Below are 26000 nucleotides of genomic sequence, written 5' to 3'. Positions count from 1 at the left end.
CTTCTCATCACTTAATCTTTGAGCTTTCGGTGGATCTGTGTCGACTGTTCTGGGTCGACTGTTCATGTGATTACTATATTCTTTGTTTTCATAATGATTAGACGGCCTGAATTCTCCCCTTACATGTGCCCTTGAGGACCACTTGGGATTATACGGTGTCTTTTCTGCAATGTATTTTGCGGCCTGATGTAGAGTTGCGCCATTTTTCTCTCTCTCGTGAGTTTTGTTTGCGGGCAGTGTTGTTTGAAGTTTTTCAATTTTCAGGCCCATACGATGCAAATCCTTTACAAGTTCTCTGGAGAGATCGAAGGCTGCCTTTTTATTCACATGGAGATAGGCTTTGGCTCTGTGGTCTCGATGGTATGGTTCCACCAGTATAAGATCGGCTGATCTCAGGTTTCGCAACGTGCTTGTCTTCCGCAGCAATTTCAGGACTGTGCCTCGGTTCAGTACTAGATAGGCATCTTTTGCCGACGTTTGCTCTAATTTAAACAGAACTGAGTCGTGTAGTTTCCCTTGTATCTTTTCCTTCGACTTTTGGTGGCTACTCAACAATTTGTGGGGTTGGAAACGAGTTTTATACTGGCGCTCCTGTTGGATTGGCCTACCACTTATGTCTTGGTCTGATTTGCGAGTTCTTGATATTTCTTGTTCTTTGAGGGTTTTTAAGGCCTCTAGGGCAGTACTTGGTGAGTTTGCCGGTGAACTGGAAATGCGAGATCTTCGGCCTCCCCCGTTCGTACTTGTTACCTCATTTTGTAATGGGGTCAACTTCCCCAAAGAGGGTTGTGGCGCACTTGTCGATGGGGAGCTGATTTTTCTCGATGTTGAGGGCCTCGCCTTCTCACCATCCGAGTGTTGTGAAATATTCAATAGATCCTGATCTGACTCATCTCCGCTACTTACATCCAGGGTCAGTACTGGTCTCAGAGTGGTTGAAGGATTCTCTGGCTGTACAGCGTTATTGGGTTTGGGTTTTAAGCTCCCCTCATCGCGACTTTTTTGCGCTTTTGGAAGTTCCCTTTGGGTGGACTTTGCTTCTTTGTCCGTTTCCAGCACGCTTTTGCCCTTTGTTTGCTTTGAATTAGTCGTGGGCCGCCCGACTCTAACCTGTTCCTGTTCGTGGCTCGCCGTTTTCTTTACCGACTTTTTGAAAATGGGGGCGGTACCCATGTTGCTGCCACTTTCTATTATCTGTCTGGCCTTTGAGGCGGAAGTGGTCTGGTTATTTTTTGCTTCTAACTCACCTTTCAGTAAGTCAATTTTCCCCTCAAGGTTTGCAGCAATCCTATTTGAGTTTTTCTCCACGGCCATTAGGTATCCTTCCATGAGAGTTAGTTTTTCGCTCATTGAGCTTATCATGGACGAGTTGTCCTTGAGTGCTTCATGAATTGCCTCATACAGTTTGCAAAAGGGGTTTAGGGCTATTGTCATCGCTGACATTATTGACAGTAAGTCAGCTTTATTTTTAGAGGGGGTGTCTTTCTCTATTATGCTTGGAATTTCACTTAGGCGCCTCGATTTCTTGGGGGTTTTTGTCTCTCTCTCCATTAAGTGATGGGCCGGCCTTTCTGTTGACCTTCGCTTTATTTGTGGCGATGGGCTGGGCGTCGGTGAGTTGTTTTCTCTTAGTGGCCTCCCTGGATTTCCAGGAATATGTGGATATGTCCATGCATATTGGTCCTTCGCGGTGGATACAGTCTGCTCATCTCTTTCACTGGGAGTGGCTGGGCCCCCCTCTCGAGGTTTGGAGATAGCCTCTTCTGACTGAGCTGCTTTTGGAGATTCGTGCACTGCATCTCTCTCAGTCGCTTGATAGGCGGAAGTTTCTTGCGTACTTAGGTTTACCCTTTGCTGGGGCGAGATGTTTTCTGAGTCGCCGCTCTCCTCATTGTCTATCGGCGTGGCGAGGATCGCTGGGGAGCTATTAGCGAACTCTTGAGGGGTATCTTCGGTTTTCCTAGATTTCAGTCTTGGAGAGGGTTCTATGATGGCCTCCAGTATTTCAGCATCTGAAAGTTCCGGCTCCCTCTCATGTTTCCTTTTATGCTGTTGGATGAAATAGTCTTTGAGTGATGCTGATATCAGAGGGGTTGCTAGGCGATTGGTACTCCCCTGTGCTCTCGCTGGGACTTTGCGAGATTTCTTCCCTGGCGCCTTTTCCATCCTTGCTTTTGCTGTTTTACTTTGCTTTGATGGAATTGTTCTACGTGGTACTGGGGATTTGTTCAGGGTGTCATCCGGTTTAGGGACCTCATACCGGGAGGCCAAGTACTGTTGGGTGGAGCCTCCACTGCCACTGTACTCTGGTTCCTGAGTTTGGGGCGTGCGTTGTGAGGGTCTCTCTTTTGTTTTCGTCTCCAGTGCTACCGGTGGAGTGTATTGGTCTGAATTTTCGCGGAATGAATCATCCTGGGGCGTAGTCACATCCTCCTCGAGTACTTCGAATACCGAGTCGTCTGATTGACTGCCACTCATAGCTGATTTTTCCGGTTCATGGTCATAGCTCTTGTTCAGATCTGAGCTGTTTTCACTCCTTCCAATTTGGGTTGCCTTGGCGTTAAGTAGATTAGACTGGTTGGAATGGTCAATGGGTGAGTGTGTACTTATCCTTGGTTGGTGCATTTGAGCAGTAGTCGAGACTTTAGAAGTTGAAATGTCTTGGTGATTGGAGGTGCCCTCCGCGTTTGGCCTACAGGCGACTGCGTGAAAGCGTACTCCTGGCCCTGTGAGTCGGTCCGCGGCTCTTCTATCTTGAGAGCATTTTCGGGATGGTAGGTCAGGGCATATAGGTTCTTGCCTTGCCCCTACTCCGACCGTCTCCGGCGGGAGATCACTTGCCATAGTGGTCGAACCGTCGGGCGTTCTGTGCATAGATCTTTTAAGGGGGCTCCGCGTGGTTGCGGGTGGAGGGAGTAGCCCTTTCCACACTGCACCGTTCTTCACCTCTCCTTCCCCTTTGCCCCTTTGATCTACTACTGGGAGCAAGGGGCCATCCAAATACGTGGGGTCCGCAGTGGGACTCTTGGAGCTGCCTAGTTCCTTTACCCTATCCACAGGTGAGTTCATCTGCGTACAAGGCACAGGTGGTGAGGAGTGTGAACAGGGAAGGAATACGGGGGAGGGATTACTCATAGTTTGTGGTTGCACCTCTCGTGGGGTTGCTTTCTGTATTTTCAGAGAGTATTTATTTAGCGGAGTGTGCTCCTGGCACTCTGGTGGAACAACAGTGTCGGGTACCCATTTGCTGCTACGCAGACGACGACTTATGTCGTCTTCCAAGGGGGGTGGGCAAGCCATCCCCCAGTAGTTAGAGTTATATGTGTTTAATACACAGCTAAGGGCTGGGTGGCGGGGGGGCTTTCTATGTAAGCCCCAAGCAGATGTCAGGGAAGGGCTTACCGTCTGTTGCTTCTCGACGCCCTGCCCCGCGCACTTGCCTATTCCTCTTCGGGTGGCCGTGCCGTCCAGAGCCGAACAGCAGCCAAACAGCTCTTTTTGTATTAGATGCAGTGCCCTTTACTCCGCAGTCGGGCTTAACGCCGCGAGGGTGTCTGGGGCTGTTCTTTGTAGTCGAAAAAGGTCACGTGACAGCACACGTGACCGCAACCAGGCAAAGCTCCACCTCCTCCAGGAAGTGGCTGAACGCCGGCAAGCTGCTCTGCGTGAAGCCAAGACGAGTCTGAATGCGAGCGTTCGGGAAACTAAGTTTCAAACACATGCAACCAATACATCGTTTTTATTTTGAAGGTGGTAAACATCTCACAATCTCGGCTGACAAAGCATCAAACGAAAACATACCTGGTGCTGATGGGATTCAACCCGATGTAATAACAATCATGTGGGATTTATTTGTCAGACTATGCCCGTGCGACCTAATCACTGTTATTTCAGTCCTATTGGTCGCTCTCCCTAAATAAAACGGATACACCCACACCGTTGTTTATAAAAAAAAATGTGCGTTTACTCATAAGGAAGCACCACACACGTTATGATTTTATTCCGCTTTCAGGTTTATTTTGTTTCGTTAGTCCTTCAAGTTTGACACGTTTTCGGCGCATATGCCTTTTTCAAAACCCAGCTGGTATATTCATATCAAACCTATTCAAATGGGTACATTTTCACAAACCAAAATTAATAAGGAATGTGCATAATGCAATCGATGCAAGACAGGCAATAGGGGTTGATAGTAGGGAGGATATGTCAGGAAGGGGAGAAAGAGAACAGCAATGTCTTAGTAACTGATTTACATTCATATTTCATTACATAGTCCATATTAGCAGGCATACCTCTATCTGTCTTCCATACAAATTATTTTTCTCCTTACTTCTGCTGGCAATATCCTTAATTTCACATCTCACCTCCAGGAGGCAATTGAGAGAGAGCGTTAAGGCAAGCTGAGGCTAGACTCATTTGCGGATTAAGGGCAACAGAAGTTGGGTTGAATAAAGATGAGATGGCTTGATTTCTTTAAAGGAGTGGCTGACAGTTATGTCTGCATACCAAAAGAGTAATTGATAGGAAAAGCTCACAGCTCAAAATAATGTTTCCAATGTTAAATACGTAAGGAAAGTTAATTAAATAATTATTCTCATACAATATTAAATTGTCTTTAATCATTAAAGAAGGTTATAGAATACCAAAGGAACAGAATAAGGGGGACTGTCACTAGTAAATGAAACAGCTCTATGCAAGTAGCATAGTCACAGTAACACGATGCGTTTAAACTATTAATGTAGCACAAGGTTACATCCAACAGAAATATAGGGAATGTATATGCCTATTGTATTAATTTAATTACCACAGCAAACAGATGTGGTTTAATGTACCTAAATAGATCTACATATGGTATTTGTATATGCCCATTCGAATTTAACGGCAATCTGAATGGAGTGTTTGTAACCGAATTAGGGCAGTAGCACAATTAGTCATAAACTACGGTACATGAAATATAAATAATTGGAGTAAATATCGGGTCGGTAAATGCAATGGGAAAATGATACGTGAAAAGGCAATTGGGCTTATACACGTTGGATATATTTACTAACTTTATGTCCCACAGCATGGCCGCCCAATGCTCTTTCACGACGTGAAAAGTACAGTTGTGGCGTTTTTGCCATAGAAACGCTCGACAACAATAGAAGATTGTGTCGGCTACTCAAATTGCTAGTACGAGTGCCGACGCGAGGGGATGGATAAGAACGCACACTGAGATGACAGCAGATATGGTTAATAGCGTAAGCGATCTCAACGTGCTAAGCCGATAGAGTGCATCTGTAAATGAATACACATTCTAGAGAAAGCACATTTTTAAATGCAATGTATTATGGCAAACCGGACTGAGAGAGACGCTCGTGTTCTATACGTGATGAAACGGGAGCCTTAGATTAAATTCTAACTGTAGTAAATTCGAATCATGTGCAAATAAGACTGAAGTCAAAAATATATTATTACAGGAAGGGATTATCCCAGGACGATCGGGTGTTACTGAAAACAAAGAGGGGAAACCAACTCTAAAACGGGTGGAAGGTGAGCACAGTATTAGCGCTATTCAGGTTTATCAAGATGGGGTCACTGAAGGAAACCAGCAGATAATTGGAGGTGAGATGTGAAATTAAGAATATTACCAGCAGAAGTAAGAAGTAAAATAATTTGTATGGAAGGCAGAAGAACAAGTTACTTACCCCTGGTAAAGTTCTTTCGACTGGATGTCACTCCACGTATTCCTCATCTTTTGACATGTATTGTTCAGCTTCAGCAGCTTCGAAAACATTTTCGGCAGAGGGCGCTGTGCGTCGACTCGATGTCCCTCGAAGGCCTCCATCGAGGATGATGTCATCAAAGGCACATATAGCATGCGCAGCGCCCGTTGGCTTCAGTTCTGTTTTTTCCCTTTAAAGCAGAAATACTCGCATAACCACAGGAATGGCCATACTCAGCCTTGAAGAAAGGAAAGCTGTAATAGCATGGGAAATTCTACTGTGGGGTAGGCTGGGAGGGCGATAAGGAATATGTGGGAAGAAAATACAGTTGAAAGAACATTACCAGGGTTAAGTAACTTGTTCTTCGAATGGATTGTGTCGTCCGACGTATTCCTCATCTTTTGACAGACTCCAAAAGCAGTATTTGATTTGGCGGAGGGAGTAGAATATTACTTTACATGTCATGAACCGAGTGCAGGGCTACTTTACCAAAGCTACCATCCTGACCGACGGAAGATTACAGGCAATAATGCTTTGTAAATGTGTACATTTCCTGCCAATCTGTAACATTCTGAAATGGCCAGAATTATTAATATGGATAAGGTCTGCTTAGAGACAGCCTGACCCAGTTTATGACCTGTATATCCAATGAAAAGTTGGTCATCAATACGCAGTTTTGACATCCGAGATATATAAAAGCCTAAAGCTCTACGAGGGTCCAACATGTGTAGTCTTTCCTCCTCCTTCCTAGGATGAGGTGGGGGATAGAAACAAGGAAGAACAATTTTCAGTCCTATGTGGAAATCAGAAATTATTTTGTGTAGGAATGAAGGTTTGACCCTTAGAACAACACTATCCTTGTGGAAAGTAGTAAAAGGGTGGCTTGGACGAAAGTGCCTGCGACTCGCTCACTCTACAGGCTGATGTTAGAGCTTCCAATAGAATGGTTTTAAAGGTTAGCAACCTTAGAAGATATGAGTGTAAGGGTTCAAAAGGTGCACACATTAGGAATTTTAGAACCAGATTAAGGTCCCAAATTGGAACATGGAAAGGAGGCGGGGGGAACACATTGGCGAGTCCCTTTAGAAATTGTGTCACCAGTGGAATTTTGAAGTAGGAACATTCCTCTGACGATCGCTTCCAGATGGACAACGCCACCAAATAGCCTTTAATGGTAGCAATGTGGAGCGCCAGATTGGCTACAGATAACAAAGGATAAGACATCTGGTGTTTTATACAGAAAAGGATCTACATTCTTTTCTCTGCACCAGCCGCAGAATTTATTCCAGCAGCAACAGTACAAAGAATTTGTTGCTGGCCTTCTGGTCGAAAGTAAACTCTCCATTACGTCATCCGGGAGGTCCCAATCCTTGTAGCTCAGCCTTTCAGAAACCAAGCGTGAAGGTTGAGTGTTTTGACCTCTGGATGGAACCCGACCCTCCTCTCGCTAGAGAAGGTCCTCTCTGTGTGGAAGGCATATTGGAGGACAGATGGACATGTCCAGAAGGTCCGGGTACCACGTCCTCCTGGCCCAATTCGGGGCAATTAGGATCATGTGATTCCCAAACTTTCTCAACCTCCTGATTACATGAGGAATGACGAGGACTGGAGGAAACACATACAGGAGTGGAAATTCACAGTCCACCACAAATGCATCTCCTAGAGCACCTCTTAGGGAAAATTCCCTGAAACAGTACAGTTCGCACTACCGGTCGACACAGGTCGACACCGGTCACGAACAGATCCACTTGAGGGGGTACCCAAAGGGTGAAGATCTCTTGAAGGACTTCCTGAGCTAGTTCCTACTCGTGGGAGACTGTGGTCTGCCTGCTCAGGACGTCCGCCGCTGTGTTCTCCGCTCCGGCTATGTGAACTGCAGATAGAGAGATTCCTTCTTGAATTGCCCAGTACCAGAGCTGCACCGCCTCTCTGCACAGTGGTAGTGACCCTACACCTCTTCTCTTGTTGAGGTAGTACATGGCCACTGTCTTGTCCGTCATTATCAGGTCATTTTATTCCCTGCCCTGAGGGCAGGAAGGCCTTCAACCCTAGTCGGATTGCCCTCAGCTCCAAAAGATTGATATGTAGTTTGGACTCCGATGGTGACCAAGGACCGCTGATTGTCAGATGGCTGTTGTGGGCTCCCCACCCCGTGAGTGAGGCTTCTGTCACTACTGTTATCTCCGGCTATGGTTGCCAAAAGGATTCTCCCTTCAGAAGGGTGTCCTTGCAGATCCACCACAGAAGATCCTGTGTGACCCTGCTTGTAACCTGAAGTAGGTCCGACTTCTTTCCTGAGTATTGGGACCATTGAGTTCTTAAAGCCCATTGAAGGGATCTCATTCTCAGGCGGGCTTCTGACACCAGAAAAATGCAGGAGGTGTCGAGGCAGAGCAACCTAAAAAAAAAAAATCAAAAGGCTGGGACACACTGGGCATTCTGAAATTCGGTAATCATCTGAAGAACGTCTTGAGCCCTCACCTCAGGTGGCGAGCTCTTTCCCAAGGAAGTATCCAGTAGAGTTCGGATAAACTGGAGTTTCTGAGAAGGTGTCCTATGGGACTTCTTGTAATTGAGGGAGAAGCTCAGTTTGTGAAGAGAGTGGCAGGTGACGTTGAGATGATCAAGGCATTGTTCAGGAGAAGACGCCCTGATCAGCTCATTGTCCAGGTAGGGGTAGATGTGAATCCCCCTCTCCTGAGACTCGCTGCCACCACTGCCATCAGTTTGGCGAAAAACCTTGGAGCGGAGGTCAGCCCGAATGGCAGAACTCGAAATTAATAATGAGAACCACCAACTGCGAACCTCAGGTATTTTCTGTGCTTTAGATGGCTTGGCACATGAAAATAAGCATCCTGCAGGTCCAATGACACCAACCAATCCTAGTGTTGGAGGGCCTGAAGGATCTGAGAAAGTGTGACCATCTTGAACTTGCTTTCCTGAGGAACGTGTTCAAGTACCTCACGTCCAAGATGAGTCTCAGTCCTCCGTCCTTCTTGGGTATAAGAAAATAAGGGGAATACCATCCCTTGTTCCTCTCTGCTACAGGCACTGGTTTTATAGTGCCTCTCTCTAGCAGGGTTAAAATCTCCTGCACAAGGACCGGATCTCTAATCCTCAGAGTGGTTCCCGGTGGATTGTTCGGAGGTCTCCTTAAAAAAATGAAGGCAGTAACCGTGGACTATGTTTTCTAAAGCCCAAGCATCCGAAGAAATCGCTTGCCACTCTTCTAGATGCTGAGACAGCCTGCCCCCCACCGGTGAACTGTGACTCGAAACCTCAGAGGTTTCGAGGCAGCTAATGTAGCGGCAGATGGTAAGGAAGCCGCTGCTTGAGCTGGCTTTGCATCCCTTCGTCATCCAACACGAGGAAATCTTCTTTGGCCCCTTTGACTGGCCATTCCTCTCGCCATTCCAACTGTGGAGTAGTAGCGAAAAGATCTACCCTCCAAGGTTGTCCACTAGGTCGAAAAGGCTGAGGTTGCCTAAAAGAAGCGCTTAAAGACTTGGCTGCCGCCTTCGAGGACTACAACTTAGTTTTAAGCTCACCTGGTATCCACGGGGACGCCACCCAGCCCTGGTTGGATGATTTGCACTCTCGAACCCTATCCCGGTCCCTTGGTAAGGCCTCTGGTTAAAGATGGGTCTGCAATATAGGAGAGCTGGATTCAATACCAGATCGTCTTTATGTTTTCCGACCTCCCTTGGCCTCAACTCCTTCCTCCCCCTTGGGCCCTCTCCCTCACCTTAATATTGTAGAAGGTGGATTGTCCGTCCTGCTCCTCGTGGCAGGGGCGCGTAGATGTGGGAGGCGAGCAGCGACCAAGTTACTTCACTGGTGCAAGCCCCCCTGTGGAAATCCAGGCCTGCTGCGACTCCGTAGGTTTGCTGCTTCACAGTCTTTTATATGCAGTTCTTATGTTCCTCTTAGTTTGAATAATAATGTCTTGCTTCTTTCCTTTTAGGTATGGAAAGGTATTTTGGTGTTGTCATGCAGTTTGAAGATGAACATGGGCCGGTAGGCGAAAGCGCTGTGTGCACGATGCTGTACGGTGAGTAATGCGCGATGCTGTTTCGCCTTTTATATTTCTAAGCTGTGTCTTTTCTCTCCTTGCAGGTTGCGATGTTCCTCGCCGAGCGCCGTAATGTTCCAGCAATGAAACTGACCAGGAGATGACTACCCAGGTAAGAAATGTATGGCTGTCTTCATTCGGGAGGAGACTTGAGTAAACGCTTACTAATGCTGTCTTTCTTTCTTCTCTTTCCAGGTTATGGTATTCCAGTATGCATGCGGTGCCGGATGATGAAGTTCGTACCTTCAGGTGAGTGGAACTGAAGTCGGCGATGGATTGAAGACAGGCTACTGTTCCAGGTAAGTTTCATAGTGTTCTTTCACTCTCTGCAGGTCCTTGGTTTCAGGTAAGTTGGCATCAAAGAACTGGACACGGTGAGCGTTACGCTGCACACAGCAGAATAACGCAAAGCATGTTATGCTGTTTGGGTGCAGTTTAAATAGTCCCAGGTAAAGTAGTCCAGGTAAAATAGTCCCAGACCTGCCACACCCAAAGTAGTCCAGGTAAAGTAGTCCCAGGCCTGCCACACCCAAAAGACTAGACGGCATAGCTCAGTTCCCTGTAACTGAGCTATGTGTGTGCCTCCATGTTGGCTGAACACCCCGCAAGTTAAATAATCCCAAGTAAATAGTCCCATTCTAATGTTGGTATTCATGAGGGTTATGGGCCTGGCGCCAAAGGCGCCACGACTGCCTCCAAGAGAGTCTTGGATGAGGTTTTAAGGCCTTTGACCTGGCCCTAACTGGAAGGCTGACTTGCAAGTGAGGGCCAGCGGCAAGGGTCATGACAGTAGACTCTCGTCAGCCTTGTTGCCAAAAAGTTGAGACCCAGCAAAAGGCATGTTGAGAAGTCTGCATTGCACATATGGTGCAAAACAGACTTCCGCAACCACGCAAACCTGCGCATAACGTTGCTGGTAGCCATGGCTCTGCTGATGCTATCAGCAGAATCCAAACCTGACTGAATAGACTCGCACAAAGCTTCTTTGCGGTCTCAAACTATGGCTAAGAAGCCGTCTCTTTCATTCCCCTCGGGAATGTGCTTTGCCGCCATGGAAATGCAGTCTCAGTGTGAATGTAAACTTTGCGAGGGCACATGTGGAGTTGGCAGATTTGAGTAACCTACTCCCTGCGGAAAATACCTTCCTTGCCCATCCATCTAGTCGTTTGTCATCCCTATCAAGAGGGATGGTAGTGTACGCTGCTTGTTTATATGTCGCAGTAGCTGCCTGCACCACCACACTCTCTGGAGTGGGGTGCTTCAACAGGCACTCGGAGTCACTACTGGAAGGGCGGTACTTCTTGGTCAAGTTCTTATCAACCGCCGGATTGGCCTCCAGCGTCTCCCAATTTGTTGCCACACTTTTCTGCAAGGCAATGTGGAATGGCAATATGGGATCAGACTGTGGACCCTTGTCTAAGATGTCAGTAAGGTCATCTTGCTCATACAGCAATGGAGGTCTACTCCAACCCATTTAGTCCACTACCTTTGACATGAGCTGCCTGTAAGATGCACCAGCATGCTCCCCAGCCTCTGGTTTCCCAAACTCCAATTCAGGTGAGGTATTCACCCCACTTACAGTATGCAGGTTGTCATAGAGGTCCTTCATCCTGGACTCCTCTGCAATAAAACTCTCAAGTACATTAGGTCTGCAAAGGTAGCGGGCGCCCCTCTCTCGATAGAACAAGGCTTGATAACCTGTTCAGTGGTTATTAACCACTGGAGAGTACGCAGCCACTGCTTTTTCTCACTGTGCCTTTCACAGATGGGAAATATCCATTTGCATATCAGTCTTTGTCCTGCCCAGGGGCAGTCCAGCACCGAAATGCAATGGCAATTCCAACCTGAACGAGAGTACCACCAGCAACCCCATACACGTGTTTCACCCTTGTTGGGGATCATCAGTGAGGTGAAGCTGGTCCTGGCTAACTATAGATCCCCGAAAACTCTCCTCACGGTCAATGGCTCTCTCTCAGGCCCAATCCCTCTAACCTGTGGGACTAGACAAGGATGCCTGTTGTTCCTGCTTTTATTTGCTTTGGTTATGGAGCCTTTCGCTCAAAGAAACAGACTGAAAACTAACATTAAGGGCCTGCAAGCGAGCTCCTCCCAACACAAAATAGCCCTCTACGCAGACAATGTGCTTTTAACCATCTTAGAGTTGGGCATCTCGTTAAGGCAGGCTCTCTCGTAAATTGACATCTTTGGGAGGGCCACAGGCTTCTCCATTAATTTTGGTAAATCAGTAGCCATGGGGATTGGCCTGACTCCAGAAGAAAGAGAATCCCTCAGCTCTCTCAGCCCTATTCAATGGGAAAAAAGGTTGATCCCTTATTTAGGTGTGCTATACCGGGTAAACTTTCGAGGAAATATACCAGGTAAACTTTCCCCCTCTCTTTACAGAGCTCGAGAGGGACCTGGAACGCTGGTCGGCACAGAAAATCTCACTAATGGGGCGTATCACAGCCTGTAAAATGAACCTCCTCCCCAGGTTCCTATACGCCTGCTCCTCGCTACCCACCGCTATTCCGCTCCCTGCTCTCCGCAGACTGCAAAGGAAAATGCTCTGGTTTATCTGCAGGGGGAAAAAGGCCAGGATCTCACAGAAGACTGATGGGCAATGCTAAATTGGGTGGGCTAGGGTTCCCCGATCTGCGGAATTACCAAGTGGCTGCACAGTTAGCTCAATCTCAAGCTTAGCTGATACCCTCCGAGCCTCCAAGATGGGTGGAAGTAGAACAATCACGCCTATCTCTCCCCCTACGCTTCCTCCCACACATCTCGCCCACACACCGTCGGCGATGGGAGAGACTGCTAGACTCCACCAATCACACCCTAAGCTTATGGGACTGGGCCTTGAAACGCAGGGGGATCCCAAGGGGTCTAGGTCCATCCTCTCCAGTTTTCCACAACCCGCCATTCTCTCTAGTAACCTTGGGATAGCTTTTTGAGGGGGGGCCTAAACCGCACCTTTGAACAATGTAAGGAGGCCTATCATCTCAAGGAGACAGACAGATTCCCCTACATCCAACTCCGTCACTAGTGTTCCCATCCCCAAACTCTCCAAGCCACGACACGCTCCCCGAACTGACCCTACAGGATCCTCTGGTGCAGGGGAGAACTACCACCCTACACAAACGCCTACAGGTGGACTTCCTCTCCTCAAAGGCTCCATACATAGCACAGTGGGAGGCAGACTTGGGACGCCACATAGAGGATCAGGAATGGGTGGACATATGGACGAGAACCCACTCTTCGTCCACCTGCATCACAAACAGAGAATGTGCATATAAAATACTACTGCGCTGGTATTATCCCCCTCCACTACATGAATCCGGCGCTTGATCCCTCCTGCTGCAGACTCTGGTCAGCCGGGCTCCTTTTTTTCACATGTGGTGGTTATGCCCCAAGGTAAAGCAATTCTGTACACATTGCCAAACCACCATATCGAAAACATTACCCATATAGGGATCCCACTGGAGCCCGAACCTGTTCTCCTGGGGTCCCCAATTCCGGGGATTTACCCCAGATCGGGAAGGAAAGCCAAGTTGATAACTCAATGCCTCTTGGCGGGGAAAATCGTGGTGGCCCGCACCTGGAAATCAGCTGAGGGACCCTTCATGATTCTGTGGTGGGCGAAGATGTGGGATATCCTGATCGCAGAGAAAGTGGCGGCAGCTAGAGCTGGACTCCTACATCGTTTTCTAAACATTTGGGCTCCATTCCTGGAATACGACAAGGACTTCCTGGCATTAACCTACAAACCCTGGGAGGCTCAGAGAGTCCTTGGTGCTGAAGGGGTCCCCCGAGGGGAAGAGGGGCCCGGGACTGATATGGAGGACTGGAATAGATGAGACACGGTCCCTCCTCAATGGACAGGGGGGAAAACTGCAGGATATTTGCATACGGATATTGCTTCTTTTTTAAAAGTTTGTCATTTATCACCTTGCAATGGTTTAAAATAAACATTAAAAAAAAAAAAAGGAATAAAGTCATAACTTGTATGGGGCGTCCTTATGAGTAAACGCACATATTTTTCAACCCGTTGGAGATCGCCAAACTTTTTGGAATTAAAGGGTATAAAAACTCTATTTAGGCAATTACCCTTAAACGTCTTACTCGCGAATTTGCAACCCTTTCTCTAGAAGTAAAGGAAGGACATATGTCTAGGAACGAATCCTGGAGCCTCAGAAGTCCTCCAAGAGATTTACAGTAGCACCTACCACTTAACGTACCACAAAGTCACAGTGCCCCCTTGCACTAATTGAACGCAAGACACTTGCAGTAGCATTGAATAGGGAATATACACACACACTGGCAACTTGACAAAACGAGACAAGCAACACATAACCTTAATCACTATAATTGCTTACTTAACAGCAGAAGCAGTTGAGGCCCTTCTATAAAGACCAAGATACTCAGGGATGAATTTATCAATTCACTGCAATAGTAAACCCCAGAGCAACAGATCGCTGGGCAGTGCAGGCCACTTCTCAAATACAGCACAACACCATCTTTGCAGAATGCGCTTAATGCGTGAGATTTTCAAGCTTTAGAAAGAAAAAAAGGCATTTTCTTCCAGAATTGTGGAACCGACCCCTGCCAGGCATCCATTTAGCTGAGAGACGCACAGGGGCCAGCGCCATCATTATGGAAGAAAAGACAAGGCCACCACAAGCCAAGGCCTTTTCCTAAAGGCCGAAGCTCTCGCTTATGTACGAGAGCGCTTCGGGATGTAGGGGGTGGAAAGCCTTAGCATCTAGCAGCCTTGTCTTTTCTTCCTTAATGGTGGCGCTGACCCCCACTAGGAATCCCTTTAGCTAAGAAATGCAGGGCTCATCACTCTTCCACCAGGTGAGAGGGTGATAATCGCTGTAAAGGGATGCCGAGCGGGGGTCGGTGGCACTTACCTAAGCCACCTGCCGCCTGTTAGGCCATGCTCCCTTTTAGGCCATGCCCTCTTACAGTGCTGCCCCACTATTCCACATGCCACTTAAAGCACTGAACGAGTCCCATCCCAACCAGCAACAACAATACCATAAGCCTTGTCAGTTTTTTTAACTTCCCTCCTCAGGACCATATTAGTGGGCTAGACCTTGCTCCAGGGGCCTGTATGGATTCCAGGCTGTCGTGCACTGGCACGAAAACCAAACATCAATGCTTGCCAGAGAGTCCTGTCCACAATGTCTCCAAAGACTCTTTAAGTACACAGCTAGAGTACTGTTGGGATATTGCTGTTCCTCTGCATGCTCCTCATTCGTGAGCGACTGGGCTCTTTCCAAAAATCCAGCAAGACTGCCGTTCTCCTGATCAGACCAAACAGAACAGGACATGAACCTACACAGAAGTTCCTAATGAGTTGAAAAGTGTCAGACGGTTAAGTGAGGGTCAGCTTCAGACTAAAACAGTAGATGCAATTTCTCTGCGCTCAATGTGAATCAGAAGTATCTTTAACACAGTAGAGTTTTTACATTTGTAAAACACGCTAAACCAAGAGGCATCAAGGCGCTTTTGCAGATTCAAGTTACACAAGATTACATATTACACTGGTAAGGGGGGGTTACAGAAATGAAGGCAATGTTGCAAGGGTGCCTAAGTGCAGTACACCCGAAAGAGACAGGTTTTCAGCTGTTTACAGAATGCCCAGTACGACTGTTCAGCTCCCAAGGTCGGGGGAAGGCGTTCCAAAGTTTGGCAGAGATGACTGGAAACCTAGGGCCGCCAACCCTAGCCAACTTGAATTTAGGCTGGAGGTGTCGGTGAGTGTAGGCAGTTATGACCGGTCTTTCGGAGTGGGCTATGACAATTTTCTGTGATTGGTATGGGAGTGTCGAGTTCGAGAGGCACTTGCAGGAGATTGCGAGTGTCTTGAAAGCGATACGCTCTCTGATGGGGAGCCAGTGTACGTTTTTCCTAGCTTCAGAGATATGTTCTTTTCTTGGGATGTTGAGGGCTGCTCTGAGCGCATTGTTTTGGATCACTTGCATTTTTTGTATATTGCCTGTTGAGGTGCCTGTGAAAAGGGCATTGCAGTAATCCAATCTTGAGACAATGAGTACTTGTGCAATGGAGAGACAGCTGTCTGAGGAGAGAAAAAGGACGGCAGGCTTGAATACGTTTGGTGGTGTAGGCTGCAGAGGAGGCAATGGCATTGTGAAGGAGAGCGAGGAGTCTAGGTCTACTCCCAATGTTTTTACAGATGTGGAGGTAGAGATTGAGTGGCCATCAATAGAGAAGTCAGTGAAAAGCTGGTCTAGGTTTTTTAGCACTGCCAGAGATCCAACCAGAAGGATTTCGGTCTTTTCATCATTCAGGAACACGGTGCATGGCCATCCACGCCTGAATAGGAACAAGTTACTTACCTCTTAACAATTGTTCTCCAGCCTGGGTCTGGCATGGATTCACATGCTCATGAATATTCCCCGTTGTCAGGCTGGGAATCCTCAGTAAAAGAAAAAACTGTTTCAGTTTCGTTTCTAAACTGTCTTCCTCCTATGAACCAATCATTCAGCTCTGGGTCATACTGCCCCCAGCCAATGACTGCCCTCTACCTAAGCCCCTCCTCTGGCAGCTATCTTCAGATTTGGTAGCACGTAAAGTGGCAGTAGAACCAATAGAAGAGCTGCAGAGGGGCAGGAGGGAGGGTTTGCATGTGAATCCAGAGAACAACAGTTACAGGTAAGTAACTTGTACCTTCACCAGCATGCAGTCTAGCATGAATTCATATGCTCATGAATAAAGAATACAAAGCAGTACACACATGCACAACCACAGGAGGTGGCAAGACTCAACAGAAGTAATCTCTTACCTCCTCACCAGGCTCTCCTTCAAGTGAACAGGTTGCGTAGCACTGCTTGGCCGACTCTGGACTCCTCCCTGGAATCCCTGTCGACGCAGTAGAATTTCGTGAAGGTGTGTGTCAACCTTCACATAGCAGCCCTGCAAATGTCCAGCAGGGGCACATTAGGCAGGAACGGCATAGTAGCAGCGACTGCTCTGGTAGAATGGGACTCGAACGGCCAGAAAGCGGTTTGCGAACCAGTGACAGTGAGTGATACAGCCGGAGAGCCACCTGGAAATGGAAGCCTTGGACAGGGCCTTCCCATGGTTCACAGGACCAAAGTTAAAAAAAAGTTGAGAAGTTTTCCGGAAACTCTTCGTGCGGGCCACATAAAACTTCAGTGCTCTAGCCACATCCAGCGAGTGCAAAGCCCTTTCATCCGGCGATGAAGGCGTCGGAAAAAACTAAGGTAACACCAAGGGCTCGTTGAGATGAAATTCCGACGAAACCTTGGGCATGAACGAGGGGTGCATCCGCAGCACTACCCTTGTCTCGTTAAAATTCAAGTAATGCAGACTACATGACAGGGCCTGAATCTCACCCACTCGTGCAGTGGTGATGGCCACTAGGAAAGCTGTCTTCCACGACAGAAACTTGAGCGGGGTTGAATGCATAGGTTCGAATGGAGCCCCCATTAGCCTAGTCAGCACCACATTGAGTTCCCACGCCGGGGCCAAAGACTTCCCCGGCAGGAACGAGCGCAACAGTCCCTTGATGAATTCCTTAAGTAGACGGTGTGACCACATTGAATACCGTCCCAGAGATCTGGTGTAGCGGGAGATAGCGGCCAGATGAACCTTGATGGGGGAATGAGCCAGCCACGACTTAGTCAATGATAGTAAATATGGAAGTACTTGAAGGGCAGTGACCCTCAGAGGGTTGATGATCTGCGCACTGCACCAAATTGCCAAGCGCTTCCATTTGTGTCCATAGCATTTTAAAGTAGATGGCACCCTGGCCTTGGCGAGTATCTCCTTGCAGTCCGCCGGAGGATTGTAGCCCCCGAACTCTAACACTGCAGGAGCCAGACCTTCAGGGTCAGAGACCCCAGGTTGTGGTGCAGAATTGCGCCTCCTTCCCTGGCGAGAAGATCCGCGACCACTGGCAGCTTGACTGGAGGCGACGCTGAAATGCTGACAAAGTCCAGGTACCAGATCTGCCTTGGCAACGCTGGTGTGACGTGGATCATCCTGCACCGGTACCGTCTGAGTTGATTGATGATTCGTAATGGCAACTGAGGGAACGCATACAGAAACAGGCCTTCCCAAGGGAACGAGAATGCGTCCCCCATGCTCCCCTGCTGGGGGAACCTGCTGGCAAACCTCTGGCACTTTGTGTTTGTGGCCATCGCAAACAGATCGATCTGGGGACTGCCCCATTTGAGGAGAAGGTTGTCCACTTGGTCCCACCGAAGCTCTCACTCGTGGCAGGAGCGCAGCTCCCTGCTGAGAGAGTCGGCGATGGTGTTCTTTACTCCCGCCAGATGAAACGGAATGAGGAACATCCCCTGGGTGACAACCCAGTGCCACAAGTCCTGTGCCTCTTTGGAGAGTGCTGGGGATCATGTTCCCCCCTGCTTCTGGATGTAAAACATTGTGGTGGTATTGTCTGTGAAGACCCTCACCACTTTGCCCTTGAGGGACGGCAGAAACGACTTGAGGGCCCAAAACACCGCCCGCAGCTCCAGAACGTTGATGTGCAGCGCATTCTCCTCTAGCAGCCACAGGCCTCTGCCGGTAAGATGTTTGGTGTGGGCTCCCCATCCTTCCAGGGAAGCATCCGTTGTGACCGCCTGGTACGGGGGCTCTGGAAATCCGTGCCTCCGATGATATTGAAGCGCACGGCCCACCATCTTTTTGCGTGGCAGATCTCCTCACCGAACGTGATCCTGTCCTGGAAGCTTCCGGACACCTGGACCCAACGAGCGTCGGGGAACTCCTGCAGCGGGCGCATCCGCAGCCTGCAGAGCCGAATCATGTAAATGCAAGACATCATGCCGAGTAGAGATTTGATGGTTCGTGGCAATCTTCAGTGCCAACAGCCGTTGCACTTTGGCCAAGATGGCCGATAAAGCTTTCCTCCGACGGTGACGCCAGTCATGACACCGTGTTGCATATGGATACCAGGAACAGCGTGTCCTGCGATGGAGTGAAGCAGGACTTTTTTCATAATTCACAGAGAACTCCAGTTCCGTCATCAGGCGGACGGTCCGTACCGTGTGGTCGATGGCGATGTCCTTTGAACTGGCCCGGAGGAGCCAGTCCTCCAGGTAACGGTAAGCGTGGATCCCTGGCAGTCGTAGATGGGCCGGCGCCAAGCACTTGGTGAAGGCTCTGGGCGCTGCCTTCAGTCCAAAAGGAAGAGCCTTGAACTGATAATGCTTTCATTGAAGGACGAAGCGCAGAAACTTGCGGTGTCCTTTGTGTATGGGGATGTGGAAATACGCGTCCTCTAGATCCAACGACAACAGAAAGTCCCCGCCTCCAGCTGGCCGAGCACGTGCTGCAGCGTGACCATCCTGAACATCTGGGACTTTATAGAATTGTTAAGCCGTCGTATGTCGAGAATGGGCCTTTCTTACGAGAAAGTACCCCAGAGTCGCCATGGAACCAGCTCTATCGCCCCTTTTCTTAACATGGCCCGAACCTCCAGCAGCAGTTGAGGGATGTGGTTTTCCGGGCGGCCAACGGTGGTATTCGCAGACACTTCCATTGAAACAACAAGGTGTGTACATGGGCGAGAGCGTCCAGCACCCATCTGTCTCCCACATGCCAACGAAGTTTGCCAGCCAGACTCCCACTGGGGTACACGGGTGGGGGCCCGACGTCGTAGCCGGTTCAATCTTGCTTGGAGGTCGACGGGCCACCTTGCTGTCCCTGACGATGATGGGGTCCGCCCCTGCAGGCCTTGGAGCCCCCACCGAAACCCTTCGAAGACCGGATAGACTTCCTTCCTAAGGAACAAAAGGACAGCTTTCGTTGTTTTAGAGTGCCTAGGGTACGTGCCGGCACCGTGCCCATCTTGATGGACTGGAGGGATTAATACGCAGCCTTCCTAAACAGGTTGTCCCCGTCAAAGGGCATGTCCAAAACCCTTGTCTGGACCTCCTCTCTAAAGTTGGTGGCCTTGAGCCAGCCACGACGGTGAAGGCAGATGCCGTTTCCCATCTGGCAGAAACCCATGTCCGCAAGGTCCAGGACCACCGTGATGGCGTAGTCCGACGCCACCTCGCCTTCTTGAAGTATCTCCAAAGCCTCTACCCACTTGTCATTGGGGAGGCAGTCCAGTAGCAACGCCAATTTAAACCACAGTTTCCGGACGTATCTGGCCACGATCGTGAGGGCGTTGGCAGCCTAGACAGTCGTCCCACAGAGTAGATAACCTTTCTACCCATAGAATCCAATTTCATCCCCTCGTTGTCTGGAAGGGGGGGGGGGAGACGCCGAACTCTACGATTTCTTTCTGGCGGCCGGCGAGACCACAGAGTCCGGCAACTGTTGAGACCATAAGCACTTGGGTGCATAGTCCAGCACCCTGTACTTTTTCTCTAGCCAGTCTCTCTTCACTGGGGCTGTTGAGGGGTTCTTCACCAGAGCCAGCCCTTCATCCCAAACATCGTCCAGGAGTGGGACCGAAAGGATGGTCTTCTTCTTCACTTCCCTGCGTGGATTTTAGAAGCCTTCCTTCTTCTTTTCCTCCGGTGTGAGCTGGAAAAGCTCCGATGCTCAGGTGATCATTGCATGGAAGGATCCTACTTCGTCCGGCAGAGAGGCCCTGGGCGGCTGCGACCGGAGGTCCCCCATCCTGACGTCGTCATCCTTGCCCGTTGTCGCTGTGTCCGACTCTGTCTCCCTTGGGGGACAGGGGGTGATGGGTGGCATGGAGGCGTGAGGTGCCTCCTCCTCTTCTTGGCCGGTGGTTCCCCCGGTGTCAACAGGGTTGCCAGAAGTGGCGCCACGGGTGGAACGTGCGGAAGGGCCGTCGGTATCCTCCTCTGTATCTCCGACACCAGCGTGTGGAGGGTGAAAAGGATGGCCCGGGAAAGATCTTTCGGCAGTACCTGGGGGGTAGGCGTGCTGGGCCCAGGGCCCTCGTCATCTCGATGCCTTTCGTCATCGTCTCCATAGACGGTAACTCCTTTGTCGTTGCTGTCACCCCCATCGTGGGGTGATTCCCCGATGTTCCCCTTTGTCGCCATCGTCCCCCAGGACGGTGTGAAAGAAAAGGATTGCATCGTCATCGGCCGAAGAAATGTCAGTTCCTTGGAGGCCTTCCCCACCCCCTCCCCTTTCTACGGGTCCTGAGGGGTCGGTCATAGGCTGACGTCCGGCATCTTTTTCTCAACTGGCTTTCTTGAAGTCTCCCTCCTGGGAGGAAGAGACACCCTGGCTGTCGTCGAAGTACCCTGGACCGGGTCTGCCCCTACGGCCTTCGAGAGTGACGTCACCACCAACTCGATGGAGGGTGACTATTTTGTCTGGTGCACCTGGGCCTTCATGAAAGGCCAGATCCCTTGTCTTGCTTGGCCTTCTCCTTCGGGGCCAGGTTGGACCCCTTGTCTACTTTGGCCTTTTCTGTCACGGGTAGGCCGGACACCGTACCCTGCTTGGCCTTCTCCTGTGTGGCCTTCTCCGGATTCTCTCTCAGCTTCCCCGCGGTAGCTGACTTCCTCTTGGACGAAGAACCAGTGGTGACTGGAGATCGATGCAGATGGGGATGACGATCACGCCCTGACCGTCACGGGACCCACAGCAGCGGCAACCCCGATGGAAGCGGACACGCAGTGCCTGGTCTTGTGCTGGGGCCCCCACGGGTGGGTTGCCCTCAAAGGACTTAGAAGCCTGCTCAGGTTTGCCGGATCCGGGAGCGGCATGCCCCTGGGTACCACCCAGGGCAGAGGCCTTGGCCTGCAGTCACGACTCCAACCGTTGGTGTCGATCCTTCATTGTGCGCTTTGTGAAGCCACGGCAAATCACACAATCTTCTTCCTTACGCGTCGGGTGCAGGCAGCACAGACAATGGGAATGTTTGTCGTCCAGGTACACATTCCGCAAACCGCAGTCGTTGCAAAGTTTGAAAAGGGAAGCGTCGTCATCCTTCTCATCCGACATGATCCACGCGCTTTAGGCCTGAAGAACTTCTGGAAGCTTCCAAGAAGAACACTCGACGAAATAGACCCTGGGGGGTGCTGGAAAGAGCCGAAAAACAGGTCCCCGTTAATCGGAAGGATGAACGATGGTGCACACAGGCTCGATTGACCTCTTAATAGAGAGGCTTTGTGTTTCGCTCGTTTCCTGGCACAAGATGCCACATGAATCATGTTGTATCTGAACACTAATTAAGCACTATGCAACCTAACTCAAGACTGGACTATCACTAGATTGTATCACAACTCAAGACTGGATATTCACTAGTTTGTCAGAATTAGCAAATAATTGCAATTATGGATTACTAATCCTGCCAGCGCCCACATCAAACAAGGTCTTGTCACCCTCCCAAGCATCAAATCACGCAGGAACCTTTGGAGTTGGTTTCCAGACAAGCCATGTGCTAGGTTGCAGGCTAAACCACAAGCACTAAGAAATGGTGCGCAGGGGACCGGTTGTCCCGACAAACTCCAAACCCCTTTGAAACTACTAATCACAATAATACTTAAGCAAAGAAAACATCAGCTAACTGCCTCTATATATTTGTGCCCAGCAATATTCGCACACAAGAACTACATACTTGATCCAATGGGCAGTACCATTGAGAACCAAAAGTAGACACCGCTGCATAATTGCTTATGTGCGAGCTTGTCAGAGCTGCAAGTAGGTGTCAGTGTGGACCTAAGGATGTCTGCACTGAGCGCTCTGCTTGCACGTTTTGTCCTCAGCACGAAAATAATACTCTTCCTCAGTTTCCTCCATATGTCCGATGTCTGCTCAGTCGCAGGATGGATGGTGAGGGCAAACTATGTTCTTGTTCGTGCTTGCAATGCTTCCATTAAACATGTGACAACAGATGTGCCAAACCTATAAAACACCACATTCTGCTGAAAGAGCAGCAAAGCCATAGCAATAGAAAATGGAAAGGCTATGACTTTGTAAAAAGGACTTGCAGGGATGAGGAAAAGAAAAAGAAAAAAGATCGCCTTTAACAAAAAAAATGTAAATAACATATGGCAATACATTTAGTGATTTCTACAAATGTAGCAAAGACTTACTCTGACAGCAACTGTGTGACTGGATGAGGGTTTCAGGCGAGGGAGCCTGGTACCACACACTGGCATTCTCCTCATCTCTTCCAAGGGTGTCCCACACCATTTCTGACTCGGTAGTTGAGAAGGCAAGGTGTGTTTGTTGTGTTTTCCGTCAAGCTTCTTGTGATGGGAGTCGCCATGTTCTCTTCTGTGTTTAAAGACAATGATTTTGAAGAAAGATTATGGTCACTGTTAACTATTATACAATATGGTTTACAGGATTAATTGCTGGTGGCCCGATATAAATCAATAATAAAACGGAACCCATTTCCAAAGTCTTGCTTTCTAGGAGACATCAGGAATTGTGTGTTAAGTGTTTTAATATATTCCTGTTTTAAAATAGCATGGGCTCCTGTTTTAAAATAGCACTAAGCCTTTTTTTAAAAAAAAAGAAAAAAGTTTGTCAGCAGACTATCAGAGATTTCCAAGTGGGATTCGGGTTGGCATGCAAATTTGTCTCACAGCACAAATCTGCCCAAGTCTCCTTTGATAACCATAAAACCCCAGGGATCTTTGTGAAGAATATGATAGATTCCAAATGCTTTGTGGTGATTTTCATGAGAAAACAGGGTAATATTCAAAGTCTGCAGAAAGGTGGAGAATGGGACGTGGTGAGGCTTGGTCAGGTGAGTTCAACAAGGGGAAATTGAGTCCTTTGCAGCGGTGTTGATATCCAGATAAGCCAGCACAATACATTCTGCAGTGAAAGATCAATAGGCTTAAGAACCTGCTGCAGAAATATGTGTCGCTTGCAGGTCACAAATTTGAAAGTGGCTATCACCATGTGTGGCTGACTATGAGATTTCCTAACAGACAGGAAGAATCATTCATGCCAGGCATATCTGGGTCTGTGTTTCCTCCTATGGACATTGGTAAAAGTAGTACCATTTAGAATTATAATTTTATCACAGAAGTATTTTCACAGCAGACATCTACTCCTGAAGGCCCATAGAGCTGAGCCAGAGCCGGTCACATGTTAAGTGTGCAAGATGCAGAGTTTCACCCGGCTGAGGTTGCTTTCACCTACACCACCGAGGGTAATCGCACAACAGGGAGAATTCATGGTTGGCAGGTCATCATGTCAGAAAAATTAGTAGGTGCTGAGGCAGACTGTCAAGAACTCATGATGTAGCCATGAAACCCTCTCAAATTGCTTTTATTGCAGCCTTGTACCTGGATAATACACACGTCTGTTATTTTCTTTATTGTGTTCTCTGTACAAATAATACATGTATACATTGACATTTCTCGTAAAATACATATATCATAAAAATAAAAACAGTACAAACCAAATGTCACCCAGAAAGCCCACCCTCATCTTCACTAAAGTAGCCAGTCCCCAAAGTACTTTACAATTCATGTATATCTGCCAAATCCCTAACACTTTGTTCCGATACCTTGTTCAATATGTATTAACATTCTAACTAGAGCCAAGATAAGTGATGGCTGCGGACTAGTCATGACCCTACTCCACAAATCCTTAGATATAATTTGTGAAGTTGAATGGACAAATCTCTCAAAAACGTTAATTCTCAATTCTGCAAAGAACGGCCAGTACATCACAAGATGGAATAAATTTACCACTTGACCCACACTGCACCTTCTACATCTTCTCATCTCAATCGGTATGGCAAGCATTGCTCCCAAGAACTCAAGAGTGGGAAGACATTGGAGCCTGAACCTCAAATACCAATGTCTAAGTTTTGCTTATGGAAACTGAGCCAAATAAGACTTTGGCTTAGAAATGGGCATGAAAAAGGACTCCTTACCCTTATAGAGCCTCAGTCTGCCCGAGTCTTGTAGGTCCATGGCTCTATCCCAACACTCAATCCTCCTCTTTATCACTCCCCATACTTCTGTACCCCTCTGGTCCACAGTCTCCCTCATCCTATTGCACCGACTCCTAAATTTCTTTAAATAGGAATTAGAGTCTGTAGATATTAATGCCCTTATACAGAGCCCAGCACAGATTTTCCTGCCTTTTCCAAGTTGTCCATCAGAGAAAGGGTCCTTCTGGTGTATTGTGCCCACCAGGATGTCCGCCCCAGTTCCAGTCTGATTGACTGGTACTGAGACTGAAAGGCCCTATGCTAGCTTCAGAATCTTAGACTCAATAACATCAAAGAATGTCCTGCCCCTAATGTTCCATAAATCACAGGGATACAGAATGATTGGTGTCACTTTGGCTTTATAAAACTCAATGAACGGTACCCAAGGAGAACGCACACAGTTTGGTTTGTATAGCCATCAGCAGTGAGATACAGGAGAAAGTTGTGTTCTTCTATGCACGCTGTAAGGTGTTCCTGATGTTTAACTGATACAGGCAGGCCAAGGTAGCAAATAGTTTCCACTCTCTGAATTGGTGTTTCATCTACTTTCCACACAAAGCTCTTAATTTTCCTGCGCTTTATAACATAGAACATATGATTTCTCATGGTTAATCTGCAGGTGATTTACTTTCAGATACTCTAACCCTAGTTACTGCCACTGTAGACCCTTCTGTGTATAATCTATGAACACCAAGTCATCTGTATAAGCAATACACCTTACTTCCAGATTGGGCCATTTGGACACATTCCCCCCCCCCCACCACTCTCTACTTTTCAGCCATAGATCAGCAAAATATAAGTTAAATAAAGTGGGGGCTAACACACATCCTTGGCCTATACCTTTGTTCGAAAAAAGTTTCCTTGACTATTTGCCCAGCATATTTAATCTGACTTGGGTTAAACTCTCAGAGTAGAGTAATTGGATCAGGGATAATAATCCTGGATCTATCCCCCAATTAACCCAAAGCTCAGAGATGTTAACATTGTCAAAGGCCACAGAAAGAACAACTAAAGCCTCAGAGTGATCCATCCATAGGGGGTTGGTCCAATGTCGGACAAACATGCCGTCAAGACTATCCCACTAACTATGGTGCCAGAGCCCTTCCTAAAACCTGTTGGCGGACTCAAGATGCTGGCTTCCTCAGCGCATTTGTTCAATTTCCAAAAAAGAAGTGGAACAAAGATCTTCGATGTTGTATCGATCAGAGATATTGGCCTATAGCACAGGGGATTCTCCCTATCACCTCTCTTAAAAATCGGTACAAGAGTTGAGGACTTCCAGGAGAAAGGATATCTAGCATGCCTGACAATGTGA

At 48.3% G+C, this 26000-nt stretch overlaps 1 protein-coding gene across 6 annotated transcripts in view; it reads right to left on the bottom strand.

The window, feature by feature from the left end:
- Positions 1–26000, bottom strand: part of PARG (poly(ADP-ribose) glycohydrolase) — a 2316516-nt gene that overhangs the window by 1790947 nt on the left and 499569 nt on the right. For all 6 annotated transcript variants that reach the window (XM_069610801.1, XM_069610798.1, XM_069610799.1 and 3 more), the window contains one exon: positions 22821–23004. In XM_069610801.1, coding sequence (XP_069466902.1) covers positions 22821–23004 — 184 coding nt within the window. The remainder of the gene's footprint in view (positions 1–22820; positions 23005–26000) is intronic.

The sequence above is a fragment of the Ambystoma mexicanum genome, chromosome 8 (assembly GCF_040938575.1).
Source record: "Ambystoma mexicanum isolate Mex_15411 chromosome 8, UKY_AmexF1_1, whole genome shotgun sequence".
In the NCBI taxonomy this organism is placed as follows: domain Eukaryota; kingdom Metazoa; phylum Chordata; class Amphibia; order Caudata; family Ambystomatidae; genus Ambystoma; species Ambystoma mexicanum.
This window is presented reverse-complemented; position numbering and strand designations above follow the sequence as displayed.